Below are 19514 nucleotides of genomic sequence, written 5' to 3' on the forward strand. Positions count from 1 at the left end.
CAGTAAGTCCAAGCAGCCAACATCAGCAGAATTTTTAAAACCTGTTTTGGCTTAATGTGATGAGATATGACTAAGCCTTTTGTCATGCATGTGGTCCTTTCTCTTCTCCATTTTTGGCATGCCTGCATGAAATTTGGATGTCTTAAACTTTGGCACCAAACCATGGCTCCCAGGGAGGAATCTGCAGCTGCTTTGCTCCTCCCTGGGCTTTTCAGGTCAGCAGAGCACAACAACTCAGCCAGAGTCTGGCTTAACATGTCATATGAACCCAGGATCATGGTTAAGACCTTTCCTACTTAACCACAATCTGTACACAAGGTTTGATGGATGGTTGCTCAAGGTGTGCTCTCACCAGGACCCAGCAAATTCACATGATGTGCAAACCAAACCACTGTGTTATGTCAATGCTTGTAACCATAGCTTTCTTGTTCTGATAAAAACGGAAACTTATAGTTACTAGAAGACTTTTGCACATTGTTCAGACGTATCACAGAGGGAGGAAAAAAGAGGCTCTTGTAACCGGAACAAAACTCATTTCTATCATGGCTCATGCAGCCGAGATATGATCATCTGAACAACCTGTGATTTGACATGCTGAGCATGCTGGATGGTTATACCTCTCAGAATATAGTTTAAGGGGTTTAAGAAAACTACTAGCCCTTACGGTTACATAAAAAACTTTTTGTTGCCTCCTCCTCCCCATCTGAGTAAAAACTCTTAGTAACTTTAGCATCACACTGGGACTTCTAGCAGCTCATTGCTCTATCACACCCACCCACAAGTCCTGCCTAGCTCAAGTGCACAGCTTTTTATACACACTGCGGGTAGAGCAGTCCCCTTTAAACCAATTAACATATAACAACCATTACTTAAGCTAGGGGACTATTAAAAGCCAACCACCTGGATGTAGCCTTCTACAAGTCCTCTGTTCAAAAAACGGAAAGAGGAGAGGAGCGTGCGCAACTTTCAAAGATGGTGCTGAAAAGATGGGCTCCAGAAGAGAAAAAAAATTGCTCAACTAAATAGAAAACACACACATTCTTCTTTCCTCTTTGGCAATCACTCGTAGCCGAGTAAGATGGTCTTCCATAAACATGTTCTTAACAGTGAGTCCATAAGTGACTGTGGAGGCCAATTCTGGATCCACATGTCCTTCCACAGTGGGGACATAGGTTTCCAGGTGGGAGTTGATCATGGAGAGGGTTTGCCAAGTGTGCCTTCCTCTTAGCACGTTTTGTCCTGAGTTTGAGCATCTTCAAAATCCATGACACCTTTGGTAAAGGCTGTTCTCCAATTGGAGCGCTCGCAGGCCAGTGTTTCCCAGTTGTCGGTGTTTATACTACATTTTTTAGATATGCCTAGATATGATCCCCAGCTAACAGGACCAGTGGTCAGGGATGATGCGAATTGTAGTCCAAAACATCTGGAAGGCCGAAGGTTTGGGGTGCCTATCCTAACTGGAGATAGCAGAAGTTGAAATTGGAACCTTGTGCATGCAGACCCATCCAAGACAATGTGAAAGCGTTGCATTGTTACTATATTTGCTATTATTACTATATTTGCTACTGTTTTGCTACGTTGTTATGGCATTGTTACAAAATTGTTTTGCTATGTTATGCAATTGTTTCTGCAGTTCTTATTTGAAATGCATTCCTGTTTTCCTCGTTGCAAACCGCTTTGAGCATGAATTTTTGTGGAAAAGCAGCCTACAAATAAAAGGAATGAGGATACGCCCACCTATTCTATTATAAGCGTTCCACGCTAACACCAGAAAAGGCACTTTGTTTCCAGTGCTCATGTTGTCAAAATATATCCCTCAAATACTTTGGACCCTGCTCAAATATCACAGAAACACAGTCTTCCAAAGGCGAGAGGACCCAGTCTGTAATCTGGGATAGGATACTAAATTCTGATATAGCCTTTACCCCTGCTCCTTAAGGAAGTCTCCTTTTAATTTGTTGCCACTTCATTCCTCATATTGGACATGGACACAGCCAGTCTGGGGTGGAGCACAGAAGGAGTCTGGGATGTTTTCTTGAGGCCAATCTGCAAGTTGCCCTGCTCTCCTTGTTGACATTGGTAGCCTTAGAAGCAGCCCTTAGTGGAACAGCATCTCACTTGCACTCAAAATTAGGAAAAACATATTCAGTGCTCTATCAAAGCATAAGATAAGGAAGTGTCCTTAATATCACTCTTTATCCAGGACAGAAAGAGGTTGATTCGAAAGACCAGAAAGCAGGGAAGAAGTTGTTAGTGTGCTAACTTCCAGTGTGAACATCTTATCTTGCAAACCACGGAGAAACAAATATCACTTGAATGATGACAATAACGGGGGTACATTTATATGGTAGTAGACAGGAATTTCCTGTTTCAAGCTCAAGCCTGGCTAAGGACTTCCTGTTTCTTTCTTGTTTGGAAGGATACACTAGACATGTCAGCCATTTCTTTCCCCAACAGCCACTGTACACCCCCCCCCCAAAAAAAAGCTTTCAGATACAGTCTTGGAAGTCGAACAGTCTGTTCAACTTCCAAAACATTTGGAAACCAAAGCGCGGCTTCTGATTGGCTGCAGGAAGCTCCTGCAGCCAATTGGAAGCCGCAGAAGCCACGCCGGACATTTGGCTTCCAAAAATCGTTCGAAAACTGGAACACTCACTTTTTGATCGTTTGGGAGCTGAAACGTTCAGCAACTAAGCTGTTTGAGATCCAAGGTATGACTGTACTGCAGATGTCATCCCAAAAGTCTTGGGTAAATTCTGTTAGAACTACCCTACATACTTATGGGATTAATACTGCAGTTTTATTCTACTTTTCCTTCCAGTAGTTAAGCAGATGTTTAGAGAGAGAATCTGTCTCTATTCTAAGCGGTAGGATTTCTCCTCAATCACACAAATGCCTTATTCCTATTGGCATCTATTATATAACGTGGCATTTGGCCTGGAGAATTACTTTATTATATATATATATATATATATATATATATATATATATATATATAATTTACAACACAAATATACAATAATTCCATATCCTAGTTTTCACAGATTATCTCTTTTTGGACTTCCTTCAGCTTCTCTGCCAATCATCCGTATTTAATTTTCAGTTACGCATTCCCTATGTTTTGTATTGCCATTAATCTTCCCTCCCACTTCTATTTCTTTTTGACAATACATCTCAAATTTCACAGTGCTTCTTGAAACCTCACTATCATTGTTTGCTCATCACATATACTTTTCAGATATTCTACAAATTTTCCCCAGTCCTCAATGAACTTTTGGTCTCGAAGATATCTAATCTTCCCAGTTAATTTGTCCAACTCTGCATAATCTGTCAGTTTCATTCTCCATTCTTCAATCGTTGGGGAATTACTTTATAACCCTTACTGTGGCTCCTTCAAGAAAATCATTCACAGCCGTCTATGTATCCAGGACATAGCCTCCGCTTTCTTGGATGGGAGCTTTGATTACATTACAACCCATCAAAGACTATGAGTCTGTGAGATACATGAGGTCAAGGCTAACTCCCATTACTATATTGAACTTTATATGAACATCCAAGGCACAAACTTCTTACTCCTAGTCTTCTGTCCACATCAAACACACCCCTCTTGGACCAGATATGGACATTGCATACAGGCAAAGATGTATCCATCATCCATCCATCAGCAGGAAAATTCACTCTGGCAGCTAAGAAAATACAAGCCAGACTCTAAAAAGGCTGATGGGATGTTATTTTGTTTTAATCTATTTTTAACACCTATATAGCTTGCTAAAAAGGATGCAGGTGGCGCTGTGGGTTAAACCACAGAGCCTAGGACTTGCCGATCAGAAGGTCGGCGGTTCGAATCCTGCGACGGGGTGAGCTCCTGTTTCTCAGCCCCTGCTCCTGCCAACCTAGCAGTTTGAAAGCACATCAAAGTGCAAGTAGATAAATAGGTATCACTCCACCGGGAAGGTAAACGGCATTTCCGTGCGCTGCTCTGGTTCACCAGAAGTGGCTTAGTCATGCTGACCACATGACCTGGAAGCTGTACGCCGGCTCCCTCGGCCAATAAAGTGAGATGAGCGCCGCAACCCCAGAGTCGGTCACGACTGGGCCTAATGGTCAGGGGTCCCTTTACCTTTTTAGCTTGCTGTGTAGGGGCAATGAGTGATTTATATCAGAAAGGGAGAGAGGAACATTGCGTTTCTTTTTGTATATATGCTTGTTGAATGTCTTAAATTGATTTGTTTGCTGTATTTATATTGTGCTGGCTTATGGCTTTAGAGAATGAAGTTTTATTCATTCAATACAAAGTCAGCCATTCTTAAATCCCATTGAAATCAATAGAGATGTTAGTAGCAATCAAGTTTCCTATAATGCAGAACCAGTTCTCACAGCCTGATAAACCCCTCAATAAATAACAGCCTGATAAACCCATCAACACAGAGATTGCTGCCATTTCGCTCATCTTCTAGCGTGCTCAGGAGCAACAAGTCACAGTCCCTGGTTTCATTGCATCTGAACTGGAAATAGAGATCTGTCTTGGGCAAACAAAATATGACTGTAAGCTAAGGTTTATCCTTGGTTTACCAATCACAGATTGAGTGAAGCATACTATAATCTCCAGTTTGGACATAACACTAAGATAAAGATTGTGGTTTGTGGCTCCCATCCACACTAGGGAAGCGACAAACCATTAGTGGTAACTACAGTTAATGGTTGATGGTGACAGCAGCACCGAAATTAAAAGACGCCTGCTTCTTGGGAGAAAAGCAATGACAAACCTAGACAGCATCTTTAAAAGCAGAGACATCACCTTGCTGACAAAGGTCCGTATAGTTAAAGCTATGGTTTTCCCAGTCGTGATGTATGGAAGTGAGAGCTGGACCATAAAGAAGGCTGATCGCCGAAGAATTGATGCTTTTGAATTATGGTGCTGGAGGAGACTCTTGAGAGTCCCATGGACTGCAAGAAGATCAAACCTATCCAATCTTAAGGAAATCAGCCCTGAGTGCTCACTGGAAGGACAGGTCCTGAAGCTGAGGCTCCAATACTTTGGCCACCTCTTGAGAAGAGAAGACTCCCTGGAAAAGACCCTGATGTTGGGAAAGATGGAGGGCACAAGGAGAAGGGGACGACAGAGGACGAGATGGTTGGACAGTGTTCTCGAAGCTACCAGCATGAGTTTGACCAAACTGCGGGAGGCATTGGAAGACAGCTCTGGTCCAGGGCGTGCTCTGGTCCAGGGGGTCACAAAGAGTTGGACACAACTAAACAACAACAAAACATTAACTACAGTTCACTATGTTGTGTGAACGCAGTTGGCCTCTGCCAAAGGCAGAACTTGAATTCAAGTCTCCCTTCAGTCAAGAGTTTCATTCATTGTATCACACTGGCTTCACAAATCTTAAAGATAAAATAAAGTTAGCCATTAAGAAAAACAAAAATAAACAAGACCCAGATAACACACCTTTTTTTTTTTTTAGAACAACTGTCCTATAGTCTTTTCCTGACCTGGCAAAATGTCAAAGACTATTTTCAGTGAGATTATTCAGAAGAAGGCAATCATTAGACCACTGTCTAACTGCTGTTGCAGACTCCAGTTCCCAACAGCCCCAGTCAGGTACAGTGGTACCTTGGATTAAGAACTTAATTTGTTCCGGAGGTCTATTCTTAACCTGAAACTGTTCTTAACGTGAGGTACCACTTTAGCTAATGGGGCCTCCCGCTGCCGCCGCGCAATTTCTGTTTTCATCCTGAAGCAAAGTGCTTAACCCAAGGTACTACTTCCGGGTTAGCGGAGTCTGTAACCTGAAGCGTTTGTAATCCGAGGTACCACTGTATGATGAGAGCTGTGGACCAGTTGGAAGGACAAAGGTTCTCCATCCCTGCTTTTGACTAAGCCGAGAATAACTTTTTCAAAGCTTATTTCTATTGTGCTCAACTACACATCAACATAGTCCCAATATTAAATGCTGGGGAGGATTGAAGTTTCCTTTCCAGGAAACCATGCATTTCTCCACATTTCCACCCTCTCTGAATGACCTAGACAAGGGAACATGTTTCTGTGGCAGGATAAAAGCACATGGCTCTTCTCCAGAATTCAACTAAAGGCGGGTGGGCTTAATTCCTCTATGCTGAAATAATATTGCCGGTATTTTTGTGCCACTTCAGCCAAGTGAAATATGCAATAATTGAGATAATAAAGGATGTGTATTCCTACAGAGCCTGTTCACCCTATGGCAAACAGAACGTTCCTTCAAGCCATCTCTTCTCCAAGTTACACTTCTAAATATGCTATGCACGTATGAAGTATAAACGACACATGTTGCTTTATAGATTTATGGAGTATGCTCCATGAAGGATGTGTGTTACCTGTTTTCAGTTTTCCTCCACTACATCTTCTCCCCATATATGTTATTCTTCTCTTCTTCGCCTATGGAACCTTCATATTCTTGTTAGCTAAAGAGCCAGTTTGATCCCAAAGGGATCTATGGACAAAAAGGTATGAGCTGAACAAACTGGGTTGCATCCAATGGGTTCTCCTCAATACACAGAAAAGCTTTTTTTTTTTGTAATCCAGTGGAGGCTTCTGTCAGTTTAATAGTGAGGGAGGGCATTTCGATCAATTCTGCCTCTCGCTCCTGCTGACCCCACAGCTCCCTACACTAACTTTCATGCTATTCTAAAAGGTCCCCAACACGTAAAAGATAAACGTAAAGGACCTCTGCACAGTTAAGTCCAGTCAAAAGTGACTATGGGGTTGCGGTGCTCATATCGCTTTCAGGCCAAGGGAGCCAGCATTTGTCCACACAGACAGCTTTCTGGGTCACGTGGCCAGCAGGACTAAACTGCTTCTGCGGCAACGGGACATGGTGCCAGAAGCCAGAGCACACGGAAACGCTGTTTACCTTCCTGTCGCCGTGGTACCTATTTATCTACTTGTACTGGTATGCTTTCAAATTGCTAGGTTGGCAGGAGCTGGGACAGAGCAACGGGAGCTCACCCCGTCGCAGGGATTCAAACTGCCAACCTTCTGTTCGGCAAGCTCAAGAGGCTCAGTGGTTTAGACCACAGCGCCACCCGCATCCAACACGTAGCACCCAACACATAGCAGCAGCCAGCAGGGGCCCTGCATAGAGGCTCTTATGAAGGGTTTGAATTGCTGAATCAACTGGCCCAGTATAGAAGAAGAAAACAAAAAGCAAGCCCTTTGGGAACCATGAAGAGTCTAGCCCTAGCCAAAATCCTTCGGATGAGAATGTAAAAAAATGTAAGTAACTGAAACAGTGAGGTGAGCCATCTGAGAATTCTGCAGGAACTCTGCTTCCCAGCCACTAGACAAGACATGGCAGGAAGTCTGGTCCCCCTCCTTGCTTCCTGACCACACTGGGAGACCAACTGGAAGGGTGAAGAATGTCCTTTCTCCTTGAGAGAAGGCAAAGAAAATTGGTGTTCAGCTCTTCTTGGCAGTGTGAAAAAATACAGTGTTCAACTAGGTTTGACTCAAAGTGTTGTTGTTGTCGTTTAGTCGTGTCCAACTCGTGACCCCATGGACCAGAGCACGCCAGGCATTCCTGTCTTCCACTGCCTCCCGCAGTTTGGTCAAACTCATGCTGGTAGCTTCGAGAACACTGTCCAACCGTCTCATCCTCTGTCGTCCCCTTCTCCTTGTGCCCTCCATCTTTCCCAACATCAGGGTCTTTTCCAGGGAGTCTTCTCTTCTCATGAGGTGAGAACGTCAGCATCAGGATCTGTCCTTCTAGTGAGCACTCAGGGCTGATTTCCAAAAGAATGGCTAGGTTTGTTCTTCTTGCAGTCCATGGGACTCTCAAGAGTCTCCCCCAGCACCATAATTCAAAAGCTTCAATTGACTCAAAGTAGCCCCACTGAAATCAACAGACTTAACTTAGTTATGTTCAGTAAATTCAGTGGGTACAGCTAAGTTGACTGCAACCCAAACAATTAAAAAGCAGGGAAATGCTGAAAAACAAAGGGCTTTTTTTTGGTAGCTGAAGTTCCTTGTATCAACGTTGAAAACGTTTCTGTGGGTTTCATTTAATCTGACCTTCCCAAACATCACTTACACGAAAGCACAATAAGGACTAAGCCATCTCAACAGTTCCACGGAGAACAGCATCTGAACAGGGATAGACTACGCTCCATACATCTGAATGCAAAGCTCAGAAAAAGGGTTTTAGTAAAGCGAAATTGCAGAGGTAGCATTTATATAGAACAGCTGGAGCACATTAAACTCTGCCTCTCTCTTGCTTTGTCCCTGGGGTTGAAAAACTTGCCATGTAGCCAGGAAGCAGCCCCACACTACACTGCACAAGGCAGGAATCCCTGAAATATCAAGAATCAACTACAAAGGGTTATAAAAGAATATATTTACATATATGTGGTGCTTGCTCAAAAGCCCATAGAAAAGAATAGACAGTGTCTGCTGCGTTAAATGTAATTCACAAGGCACCCCCCATGTTTATTTCACAAAGTGTGAGGCAGAAAGCAAGACATTTTCAGCAGGGATCAACCCAGACTCTGAATTAGTCCTGGTGCATTTGAAGCTAAAAAGATCCTCAGATTATCCTCCATGACTCAAGGTCCATCAAGTCAAAGGTATTTGAAGTTTCACTCATTTTTGTATATGTACAGCTTTCTTTGCACTGAATAAGTTTGTTTGGGAATTCCTCCATATTAAACAGAAGAATTTCTTGCCAATATTAAATGAGCATTAAGAGTTCGTGACAGAGCAGGAGAAAACACAAGGCAGATTGGTCCAAATTCACACTGTCTGGCCACATTCAAATTGCAGATAGAAAAGCTAAAGCCCCATCTAAATACAAAACTATTATGTAATTCATCAAGATAACTAAGATCATGGCCACTGGTCCCATCACCTCATGGCAAATAGAAGGGGAAGAAATGGAGGCAGTGAAAGATTTTACTTTCTTGGGCTCCATGATCACTGCAGATGGTGACAGCAGTCACGAAATTAAAAGACACCTGCTTCTTGGGAGAAAAGCAATGACAAAACTAGACAGCATCTTAAAAAGCAGAGACGTCACCTTGCCAACAAATGTCTGTATAGTTAAAGCTATGGTTTTCCCAGTAGTGATGTATGGAAGTGAGAGCTGGACCATAAAGAAGGCCGATCGCCGAAGAATTGATGCTTTTGAATTATGGTGCTGGAGGAGACTCTTGAGAGTCCCACGGACTGCAAGAAGATCAAACCTATCCATTTTGAAGGAAATCAGCCCTGAGTGCTCACTGGAAGGAAAGACCCTGAAGCTGAGGCTCCAGTACTTTGGCCACCTCATGAGAAGAGAAGACTCCCTGGAAAAGACCCCGATGTTGGGAAAGATGGAGGGCACAAGGAGAAGGGGACGACAGAGGACGAGATGGTTGGACAGTGTTCTCGAAGCTACAAACATGAGTCTGACCAAACTGTGGGAGGCAGTGGAAGACAGAAGTGCCTGGCGAGCTCTGGTCCATGGGGTCACGAAGAGTCGGATACGACTAAACGACTAAACAACAAATTGTGTACTTTAAATACGTTTTCTAAGTGAATAATGCCACTGCTATTTAAGAAGGAAATATTGAGTCCAGTATGCAGGGATGCTACTTGGATACTGGTGAGAAAATTCTTGCACCTCTGAGATCCCTGTGCCCCCACATTCACAAGGCCTAGTGAATGTTTGTAACACCTACACATACAATGGTGCATCCCACCCAGAGCTGCTGCTGCTTGCTTTCTTTCTTTCTTTCTTTCTTTCTTTTTACATACCCCACCCATCTTGCTGGTTTTGCCCAGCCACTCTGGGAGGCTCCCAACAGAATATTAAAAACAGAATAAAACATCAAACATTAAAAACTTCCCTAAACAGGGATGCCTTCAGATGTCTTCTAAAAGTCAGAGAGTTGTTTATTTCCTTGACATCTGATGAGAGAGCGTTCCACAGGGCAGGCACCACTACTGAGAAGGCCCTCTGCCTGGTTCCCTGTAGCTTCACTTCTCACAGTGAGGAAACCACCACAAGGCCCTCAGAGCTGGACCTCAGTGTCCGGGCTGAATGATGGGGGTGGAGACGCTCCTTCAGGTACACTGGGCCAAGGCCATTTAGGGCTTTAAAGGTCAGCACCAACACTTTGAATTGTGCTTGGAAATGTACTGGGAGCCAATGTGCGGGTGTTATCTGGTCTCGGGGGCCACTCCCATTTACCAGTCTAGCTGCTGCATTCTGGATTAGTTGTAGTTTCCGGGTCACCTTCAGAGGCAGCCCGAAACATGAGCTGCACACTTCTGCCTGCTTATGTGGAAAGACATTTGACTGAACCCACTGAATTCACTCACAAGCAAATACACATAGGATAAATAACCAGACAACAGTAGTGTTTGAACACGACAGTTTTTCATTCCCAGAGCACGTACTATGGAGGTTCTTTTTTTCAAATAGTATATTTTCGTACCTCAACATTCAGAGAAATAAATGCCTCCTTGTTGCTAACCCTGATATTGTAAAAGTAAAAGGAACTGCCACATCTTCAGGCTCTTCTGACTGATCTAGCAGGCAGCAGAAGCAAACTTCCCTAAGGAGCTACAGTACTGAGGTGGAATCTCTGCTTGCATGCCACTGAGGAATTTCAAACAGACAGGAGACCCGGAAAGGGTTACAGCCTACAGACAGAATATCTCAAAACACACAGACACAATGGCAGGAAGGACCGACAACTAATTATATGCAAAGTGTGGCTCGGTTGCACTAAAATAACTGTGCTAGTCTAAATAAGAATTTTAGGAAAGGATTATGGGAGGGGGAAAGGGGAGCTGCTAAGTTTGGGTGTGGGCACATTCTCCAAGAGCAGTAAACTCAAACAACGTGTGCCACTTCTGGGCTGTCCACCCTGCCAACTCATTTTACTCTCCATGAATCTAGTACAAAAGCGAAGAGGCATAATCTGCTACTAAAGCTACTTGCAAGAGTGAACTACTGCTGTTGGAGACCTTAAGTGTGAATGCAGGCTTGGGGTGCATTTTTAAGGTGGTGCGATCTTCCTGCGTTCAGCAGAAAGTCCTGTATTAGCAATCTCCCTTTGTCAACCCACCAAGACAATCCTGCTACAGGAGGCAGATCACTCAGCTGTGCGTGATAAATACTTTAACTGGCATGCCACCTATACGTGGGGCAAAAGATTCCTAAGTTGCAGGGGACTGGACTAGATGACCCCTAGGGGGTCCTTTCCAACTCTACAGTTCTAGAATCCTATACCGAACAACTTTCTCACACACAGCCATAAGCATCTCCCTGCTTTTCCCAACAAACCAGATACGCATCCGCTGTGCCCCTCCCATCCTACTCCGCAGTCAAGTCTAGTCCCTCCTATGCACACATAAAGTGAAGTCAGGTCCACCGGGGTGCCAACTTGAATAAAATATTGGGGGGCCGGTAAGCCCCGCCTCGCATAATCGATCACATGATGCGGCACATGCACATCATTTGAATGGCAATGCCCATCAACTTTGGGGGGACAACCCCCTCAAATATTTTATTGGGGAGGGGCAAAGCACCTCGGCCCCTAGGAGTTGGGACTAACTGAACTCCGTGGGACTAGCTTCTACGTAAAGGTGCAGGAGGATTGGGTTGTGGGTGCGGGGAGAGAAAGCCAAGGAAGGAATTACCAAGCCTGCCTTGAGCTTTTCCCCAAACTGACATCCAGATTTTCCCGGAAAAGGGATTGCAACTTTGCTGCGGTGGGGAGGGAGCGGGGAGAGGCGGGCAGACTCCTGCCGCTCGGGGAACGTCTGCAAATTCTCCGGACGCTCCGGAGAGGCTGGCAGAGCAGTGCCCGCCCGCCCTGCGCGCGCGCCTGCAGCCCCCTCTCCACGGCACCTCCGGACGCGCCGCGCCGTTGCGCCCGCCCTGGCCAAAGCGGACTTACCATCACTGCCGTACTGCTTGCCATTGTTCGCTCCCATCCTGCCGCCTTCATACTCTCGTCCTCGTCCTCCTCCTCCCCGCTACACCCACCATGTCGAACCACAGATAAATGTTTGGGCTGGGGAGGAAGGAGACAAAGAGAAGATGCGGCGCTGGTTGTTTTTAAAAGGAGAGAAGAGGCGCGGCGGAGCGCAGGGGACTTTCTCTAGCCTTTCCTCTCCAGTTGGTTTCTCCCCTCCGCCGCCCTTCAGCCTTTTGCGACGATTGCAACAAACTTAGACTCCTCCAAAAAGAGAGAGAAGGGGGTTTTTAAAAAAACTGAGCCTCCCCAAGGAAAGAGGAGGGGACACCGAGGAAGTAAGGGGCAGTAGCTTCAGATGTAATCCACCAGTCGATCAGAGCGCAGGGAAGGTGAGATTGTCAAGCCCAAAGCAAGAAGAGAGACCGAGACGCGCTCCTTCCTGCAGAGCTGGCCGGGGAGTGGCAGAGCCCTTTGCAAGCGCTCCAGCCTCTTTTTTTCCAGGCTCGGCTCTTGTCTTTTCTCTCCTCCTCCTCTTCCCCCTGGCGGTGAATCGCGGCCACTTGTTAACTAGATTGCTTCTCCAAACACGCGCGCACCCGCGCGCTCCGACGCCGCCGACTTTTGTTACAAGCAGGCGCCTCCTCTCCGTGTCAATCACCGCCCGAGCCTGAGAGAGACCAAGCCAGGGTCGTGGCTGTTTAAAGACACAGCAGCGCGCTGCACCCCCCCCCTTTCCTGGCCAGCCTTTCGGCTTTCGCAGCGGTATTGCATCAGGAACAGCGTTGCGCCCAGAAAGATGTTTCCAATCATGTCTCCCTTCCCTCCTTGAAAGGAAACTCTTCGGAGGAGGGGGCTTCTTTTGTTATGGAGTTTGGAATTGTTGGCAGCCGTCTGTCTCGACAGACAATGGAGTGCGCCTCGGGGGTGAAGTCAAACCGCGAAGTGACCTCTCCGGGGCGCAAGCCTGGGCAGTGTGTATGGAGGTCATGGGCTGCTCAGACAACAAGACTCCCCTCTCGGCCTCACTGCCAGCTTGAATAAAATATTTGGGAGGGCAGGTAAGCCCCACCCCACATAATCAATCACAAGACAAGGCACATACATCCTATCTGAATGGCAATGCTCATCAACTGGGGGGGGGCTCAAATATATTATTTTGGGGGCCAAAGGGACCTTAAAAAGGTAACGGTAGTTAAGTCCAGTCGCAAACAACTCTGGGGTTACGGCGCTCATCTCGCTTTACTGGCCGAGGGAGCCAACATTTGTCCACAGTTTTTCCAGGTCATGTGGCCAGCATGACTAATCCGCTTCTGACAAAACCAGAGTAGTGCATGGAAACGCCTTTTACCTTCCTTTGGAGCGGTACCTATTTATCTACTTGCACTTTGACGTGCTTTTGAACTGGTAGGTTGGCAGGAGCAGGGACCGAGTAACGGGAGCTCACCCCGTCACGGGGATTCAAACTGCCGACCTTCAGATCGGCAAGCCCAAGAGGCTCAGTGCTTTACACCTGTGCTGGGCCCGGGAGTAACCCAAGCAACGCAGTCCAGGCCCGGTCCCGAATCCAAGGGTTCCGCAAGGAGTCAGTCCGACAGGGCCAAGGCAGGACACGAGGCAGGAAACCAGGCAAGGTAAGGCACAGGATCACAGGCAGGCTCTGGCAAACAGCAACGTTTGGAACTTTTCTGCGTGACAGTGAAGAAAGAACTGTACCAAGCATCCTTCATAGCCAGTCATTGGCTGTGCTGAATAGTATCAGACAGTGACAGAGGACTTGCAATTTTTAAGAAGGGCTAATGAAAGGCCGTGGTTTTGTGCACATTTTCTTGGGAGCAAAACCCGCTAAAACTTAGTGGGACTGTCTACTGCTGAGTAAAGTCAGTCAGCAGCACACATTCCAGTGAAGAAATGTGGATCTGAATCAAGTCTACTTCTCCCTGGCAAACAGGTTGCAGTGGCAAACTCGGGGAGCTGGTAGGTATGCTTCTTTGAGACGCATGTAAAATAAATAAATAAAGCCAAAATGACACATTTAAATAAAGAACAGCCAGATTGAGTTTTCACATAGTTAGCGGCTATATAGTTGACAATTATAATGACAGGCATGATTGACAGGCAGACAGAGGCTGGATTAATCAGGCAGTAATCCCATTGAAACCAGACATTTAATTAAAGCTTCTTCTAGCCGCTTTTGTTGAATCTTTTCCTGGGAGAGGGGCACCGAACATCCTCAGAGCAGTCTATGGAATTGCAAGCACACAATAACCTCCATTAATAAGCCCCTTGATAAATTAAACGGCCAAATTCTTTGGGAGAGAGCTGGAGGAAAAATATGCGGGTGCCTAGGAGCCAAGTTTATAACAATTTAGGGCAAAATTCCCAATCACTAATTTAAACAAAAATTTGCTTTGATAGCCAAGCTGGTGGTCCAGTACAAATTTCTGCTTTTAATTTAGATATTTGAGTTCCGTTTTTGCTTCCATCGTCTCCTTGTCCCTCTCCCCAAGGCCCTGGCAACAAGACACTTCTTTAAACATAAAAAGAAGATGCTACAGAAGTCACAATTCCTGCTTAGTACCTGTGTCTGCAGTCACTTAATCAAATAAATTCAGTGAAACAATAAATGTCTGGCTTATCTTACAGGACCCAGGTTTGCTGATCTCCCCCAAAGAGAGGCCTTTTAAAGTTCACGTCTGTAATTTTGAGTTTCCCAACCCCACAAAGGGGGAATAAGATGACTTGTTCACAACGTGCTCTTATGAAGGTTAACTGAAGGTTCCAAGTCCTATGTTCATACTTCCCAACAGCATTTTATTGGGAGGGAGCACTCTTGGTTCAGTCTACAAGGTTCATACTGTAAGGAGGAGAATTTCAGCAGGGCTTTCTCTATCACACTCAGGATAAGCCACAACCGGTGAATTTTCCCCTTTTTGCAAATCTCAGTGCTATAGAGCCTCCTGGACCTTATAACTGAGGCTGTGGACGCATTGCCAGGGAGGTCATTCCTTGCCTGAATTCGGATCGAAGCTGGTTTGGGGGAAAACTCTCAAAATACAGCACTTCATAACAGGATAGGCATGGTTCGTGACTAACTATGTACACTAATTCCCAAAACAGCAGCAGCAGAAATGCATTGGCTGCAGAGTAAACAGGAGTCTGTATACGGCCTGTATGAACCAAACTGACAACACCATGCTGGAGAAAAACTGGTGTATCCAACCACCAGGGATTGTGCATTCTAGCACAGCATGAATGGGAACGAAACCTGACTTGAATCCACGAACTATTGCAGCAAGAATGTTACTTGGCCCAAAATGGAAAGAAGCAAAGTCCCAGCAAAGGAAGAATGGATACAAAAACTTATGGAATATGCAGAAATAGCAAAACTTACTGGAAGAGTAAGAAATCAAGATAACAATTTTTATATATATAAAAGAATGGAAATGGTTTGTTGAATATTTACAGATAAACAGATGAAAACATTGGCAGGATTATTGTAATAACCTGAGTATATGTTTAAAGAAGATGAGTAAATGAGCAAATTAAGTTAACTTGGATATGCAGAAGATATTAAAAACAAATTTAAGGAACCACAGAAAGAGGGGGAAGGAAGTCAAGTTTTGAAATGTCAAAATGGTTGTAAAATTAGTGAAACGTATAAAATTAGTGAAATGTATGTATATATATATAAATAAATGATAGATAGATAGAATCCACAAACTATGGCTTAGCTAGGTTGTAGATAGGGTTGAGGTGGTAGACGATTTTGTCTGTCTGGGTTCCACCATAACTGGTGACTTGTCCATTGACGCCGTGTTGGACAAGCGTACTGGCAAGGCAACTTTCTCCAAAAGGGTATAGGATAACGTGATGCTAATATCCAATACCAAGATGAAGAAGGTACACCAGGCTTGCTTGTTGAGAATGCTGCTTTATGGAAGTGAGCTATGGGCAACTTACAACAATCAGGAACGATGCTTCCACATCTTCCACAAGCCTATCACATGTCAGGACAGAGTTTCAAACAAAGATGTGTTCTCCCAGTCCCACATTCCTAGCTGTTGGGACACTGCCAGGGAGACGGGGGCATTTGGCAGGTCCCCGGCTGGCTCCAGCCACCAGCCGGTAGCCGGGCGAACTCTGGTACAGTACAAATTAGCAACTTGAGCCTCAGAAGTCTTCAGAGGACTTGAGCACGCTCTTATCAGCAGAGTGAATAAATCTTCACAACGGAAGTGGCGGGCAGAGACATGTGTAAGCATGATTTACAGCATTTATTTAGCAGAGTTCAGGAACAAAGGAAAACATGTCTGCTTCCCTTCGTGTCCAGCAAAACAGCAATAGCAAAAGCAATATACCAACAGAAGTTCCCAGCAAGCCTGTGCTGGAAGTAAACAGGCATGTGACACACAACAGTCATGCCTGTTCCTTTTAAGGTGGCAGGGAACTATATCCTAACAAAAGCATGTTCATATGGTCTGAAGCTCAACATCAAAAAAATGAAGATCATGGCCACTGGTCCCATCACCTCCTGGCAAATAGAAGGGGAAGAAATGGAGGCAGTGAAAGATTTTACTTTCTTGGGGTCCATAATCACTGCAGATGGTGACAGCAGCCACGAAATTAAAAGACGCCTGCTTCTTGGGAGAAAAGCAATGACAAACCTAGACAGCATCTTAAAAAACAGAGACATCACCTTGCCAACAAAGGTCTGTATAGTTAAAGCTATGGTTTTCCCAGTAGTGATGTATGGAAGTGAGAGCTGGACCATAAAGAAGGCTGATCGCCGAAGAATTGATGCTTTTGAATTATGGTGCTGGAGGAGACTCTTGAGAGTCCCATGGACTGTAAGAAGATCAAACCTATCCAATATTAAGGAAATCAGCCCTGAGTGCTCACTGGAAGGACAGGTTCTGAAGCTGAGGCTCCAATACTTTGGCCACCTCTTGAGAAGACTCCCTGGAAAAGACCCTGATGTTGGGAAAGATGGCGGGCACAAGGAGAAGGGGACGACAGAGGACGAGATGGTTGAACAGTGTTCTCGAAGCTACCAGCATGAGTTTGACCAAACTGCGGGAGGCAGTGGAAGACAGGAATGCCTGGCGTGCTCTGGTCCATGGGGTCACGAGTTGGACACGACTAAACGACAACAACAACACTTTGAGTCAAACCTAGTTGAACACTGTATTTTTTCACACTGCCAAGAAGAGCTGACAACAAAAGCATGTTCACACTTCCGTTTCAGCGACATCTACTCTGGCTTGGTTGCATCCACAGAATGGAAGATGGTGAGATCCCCAAGAATGTGCTCTACAGGAAGCTGGCGGCAGGTACCAGGCCAGTTTCTGCATTACAAAGATGTCTGCAAACATGTCATGAAGTCTGGCAACATTAACCCCGCCATGTAGGAATATCTTGCAGATGATCACAGAGCCTGGAGACAGACAGACAGGCTGTGTGTCCACAGCAGTGACCAGAGGAGGAATGACCGCTGGGAGGAGCACAAAGAGAAGAAAAGCCATGGTGCATCTGCAGCAGCACAACTGGTCGCCTTTACCTGCCCCAGCTGCAACAAAACATTCTCTCCTGTATCAGTCTCTACAACCGCAGCAGGCACTGCAACTTTCCAATAGTTTGACTTCACCGCCAAAGGTGCACTCCTCCATTGTCTCCTAAGAACAAAATAAGGTTGCTGAAGAGTTATGAGATTCGGGTTGATTTATGGAGTTGTGATGAGTTATTTAATGAAAGCCCTTGCCTCAAGGGCTCAGGCAGTGGGGGGGGGGTTCAGAACCACTGTAAACTCCTTTGCTACTGTTAGTCAATTGTATAACTGAACAAGGGGCAAATTAGGCATCATTTTACAAGAGAATCGTTCACCATCCAACTATGAACTTCTGTGAATGCATTTATAATGTAAACCAACTAGAACAAGATTGTTAACCAAAACAGTGATTCTGTTGCGGAAATCTGCAAGAGGTCTTTAAATGACCCCTCACCTACCATGCCAAAAAAAAAAAAATGGTCACACAGCCTGTTTAATATACACACATACACTCTATTCAGATTCCAATAAAAAATTAAAATACTGTAAGCTAGGAGAAAGAGCTCCATGGGAATAATTAGTTTATGAGGTATGCATGTCACTCTTCTGGTGTGCTTGGTTTTTAATATTAAAAAATGTATTTAGGCCCAAGTGAGTCACCAATAAAATCTCATTGCCATCAACACTATCTCAATTTTTTGAAAAAATCTTTTAAATTCCCCTAGCAGTTGTTGAATGGCTGATCAGCTTCCCAGTTCTTAAAAAAGTTTGATTTTCATCAAACCATTTTAAAGAGATGTCCTCAAATTCTGTCAGTTGGCATAACTTCCTTCAAGTTTTAATTGATTACTTTAAAAGGTCTATTCTGAAAATCTTGAAAGAATGGCATGATCACTTCTTGTCTCAATTGCACAATTCCCTGATATGAATGTATTTTGGTATGTTGCCACTTAACGGTAGAAGGTCCATGAGATTGTTATTTTTAATAATATTTCCAATATCTTGCTCTAATACTTAAAGAATGATGAATTACTGTAATGTCAGTGTAATGTTCACTCATTCATATTTGAACAGCAGTGAGGATTTACCCATCCATTATGTTTTCCTCGTCTTTCAATCTATAAGCCAAATATAATATTCTGATTACTTCTTCTTTTGGACACTACCAAGATGACTACATTTCCAAATAGCTGTTCATATTTCATAATTCCAAATGAGCGTGTTGATTGCTTTTGGGCACAGCAATACCTCAAGGAATCCAAAAGAAAACAGTGAAGTTCTAACGCATGTGTTTGATAGCTGCTCCATTGACCTTTGTCTCTGGAGTTAGGTATAATAGTAAATGCTGACTTTCAGAGGTTACAGAACCTGGATTGTCCAGACTGCAGTGCATCCAGCTAGGCACTCACCACAAAGAATAGTAAACCATTTATGCATTAAGGGCACATATACTTTATGCAGCCATGCCGTTATTTACATTATCTACATCGTTCTGCCCGGACACTGAGGTCCAGCACCGAGGGCCTTCTGGCGGTTCCCTTGCTGCGAGAAGCCATGTTACAGGGAACCAGGCAGAGGGCCTTCTCGGTAGTGGCACCCGCCCTGTGGAACGCCCTCCCACCAGATGTCAAAGAGAACAACAACTACCAGACTTTTAGAAGACATCTGAAGGCAGCCCTGTTTAGGGAAGTTTTTAATGTTTAATAGGTTACTGTATTTTAGTGTTTTGTTGGAAACTGCCCAGAGTGGCTGGGGATGCCAAGCCAGATGGGCGGGATAGAAATAATAAGTTATTATATTATTATTACACTTGAATTAAATCTGCTAGTTGATGCATTTGTTCTCCTTTCAGTTGTATTTACATTTATTTACCAATTTTCAGAAGGGACGCGGGTGGCACTGTGGGTTAAACCACAGAGCCTAAGACTTGCCGATCAGAAGGTCGGCAGTTTGAATCCCCACGACGGGGTGAGCTCCCGTTGCTCGGTCCCTGCTCCTGCCAACCTTGCAGTTTGAAAGCATGAAG

At 44.7% G+C, this 19514-nt stretch overlaps 1 protein-coding gene across 4 annotated transcripts in view; it reads right to left on the minus strand.

The window, feature by feature from the left end:
• FBXL7 (F-box and leucine rich repeat protein 7) overlaps positions 1-19514 on the minus strand; it is a 198865-nt gene that overhangs the window by 137512 nt on the left and 41839 nt on the right. For 3 of the 4 annotated variants that reach the window (XR_014550956.1, XR_014550957.1, XM_083624712.1), the window contains exon 1: positions 11923-12653. The exons of the other annotated variant lie outside the window; for it this stretch is intronic. Coding sequence is in view for 1 of the 3 variants with exons in the window: in XM_083624712.1 (XP_083480838.1) it covers positions 11923-11959 (37 nt within the window). In the remaining 2 variants the exon portion in view is untranslated. Of the gene's footprint in view, positions 1-11922; positions 12654-19514 lie in introns of those variants that run through there. 4 annotated transcript variants of the gene reach the window in all.

The sequence above is a fragment of the Podarcis filfolensis genome, assembly GCF_964270895.1.
Source record: "Podarcis filfolensis genome assembly, chromosome: 7".
Classification (NCBI taxonomy): Eukaryota; Metazoa; Chordata; class Lepidosauria; order Squamata; family Lacertidae; genus Podarcis; species Podarcis filfolensis.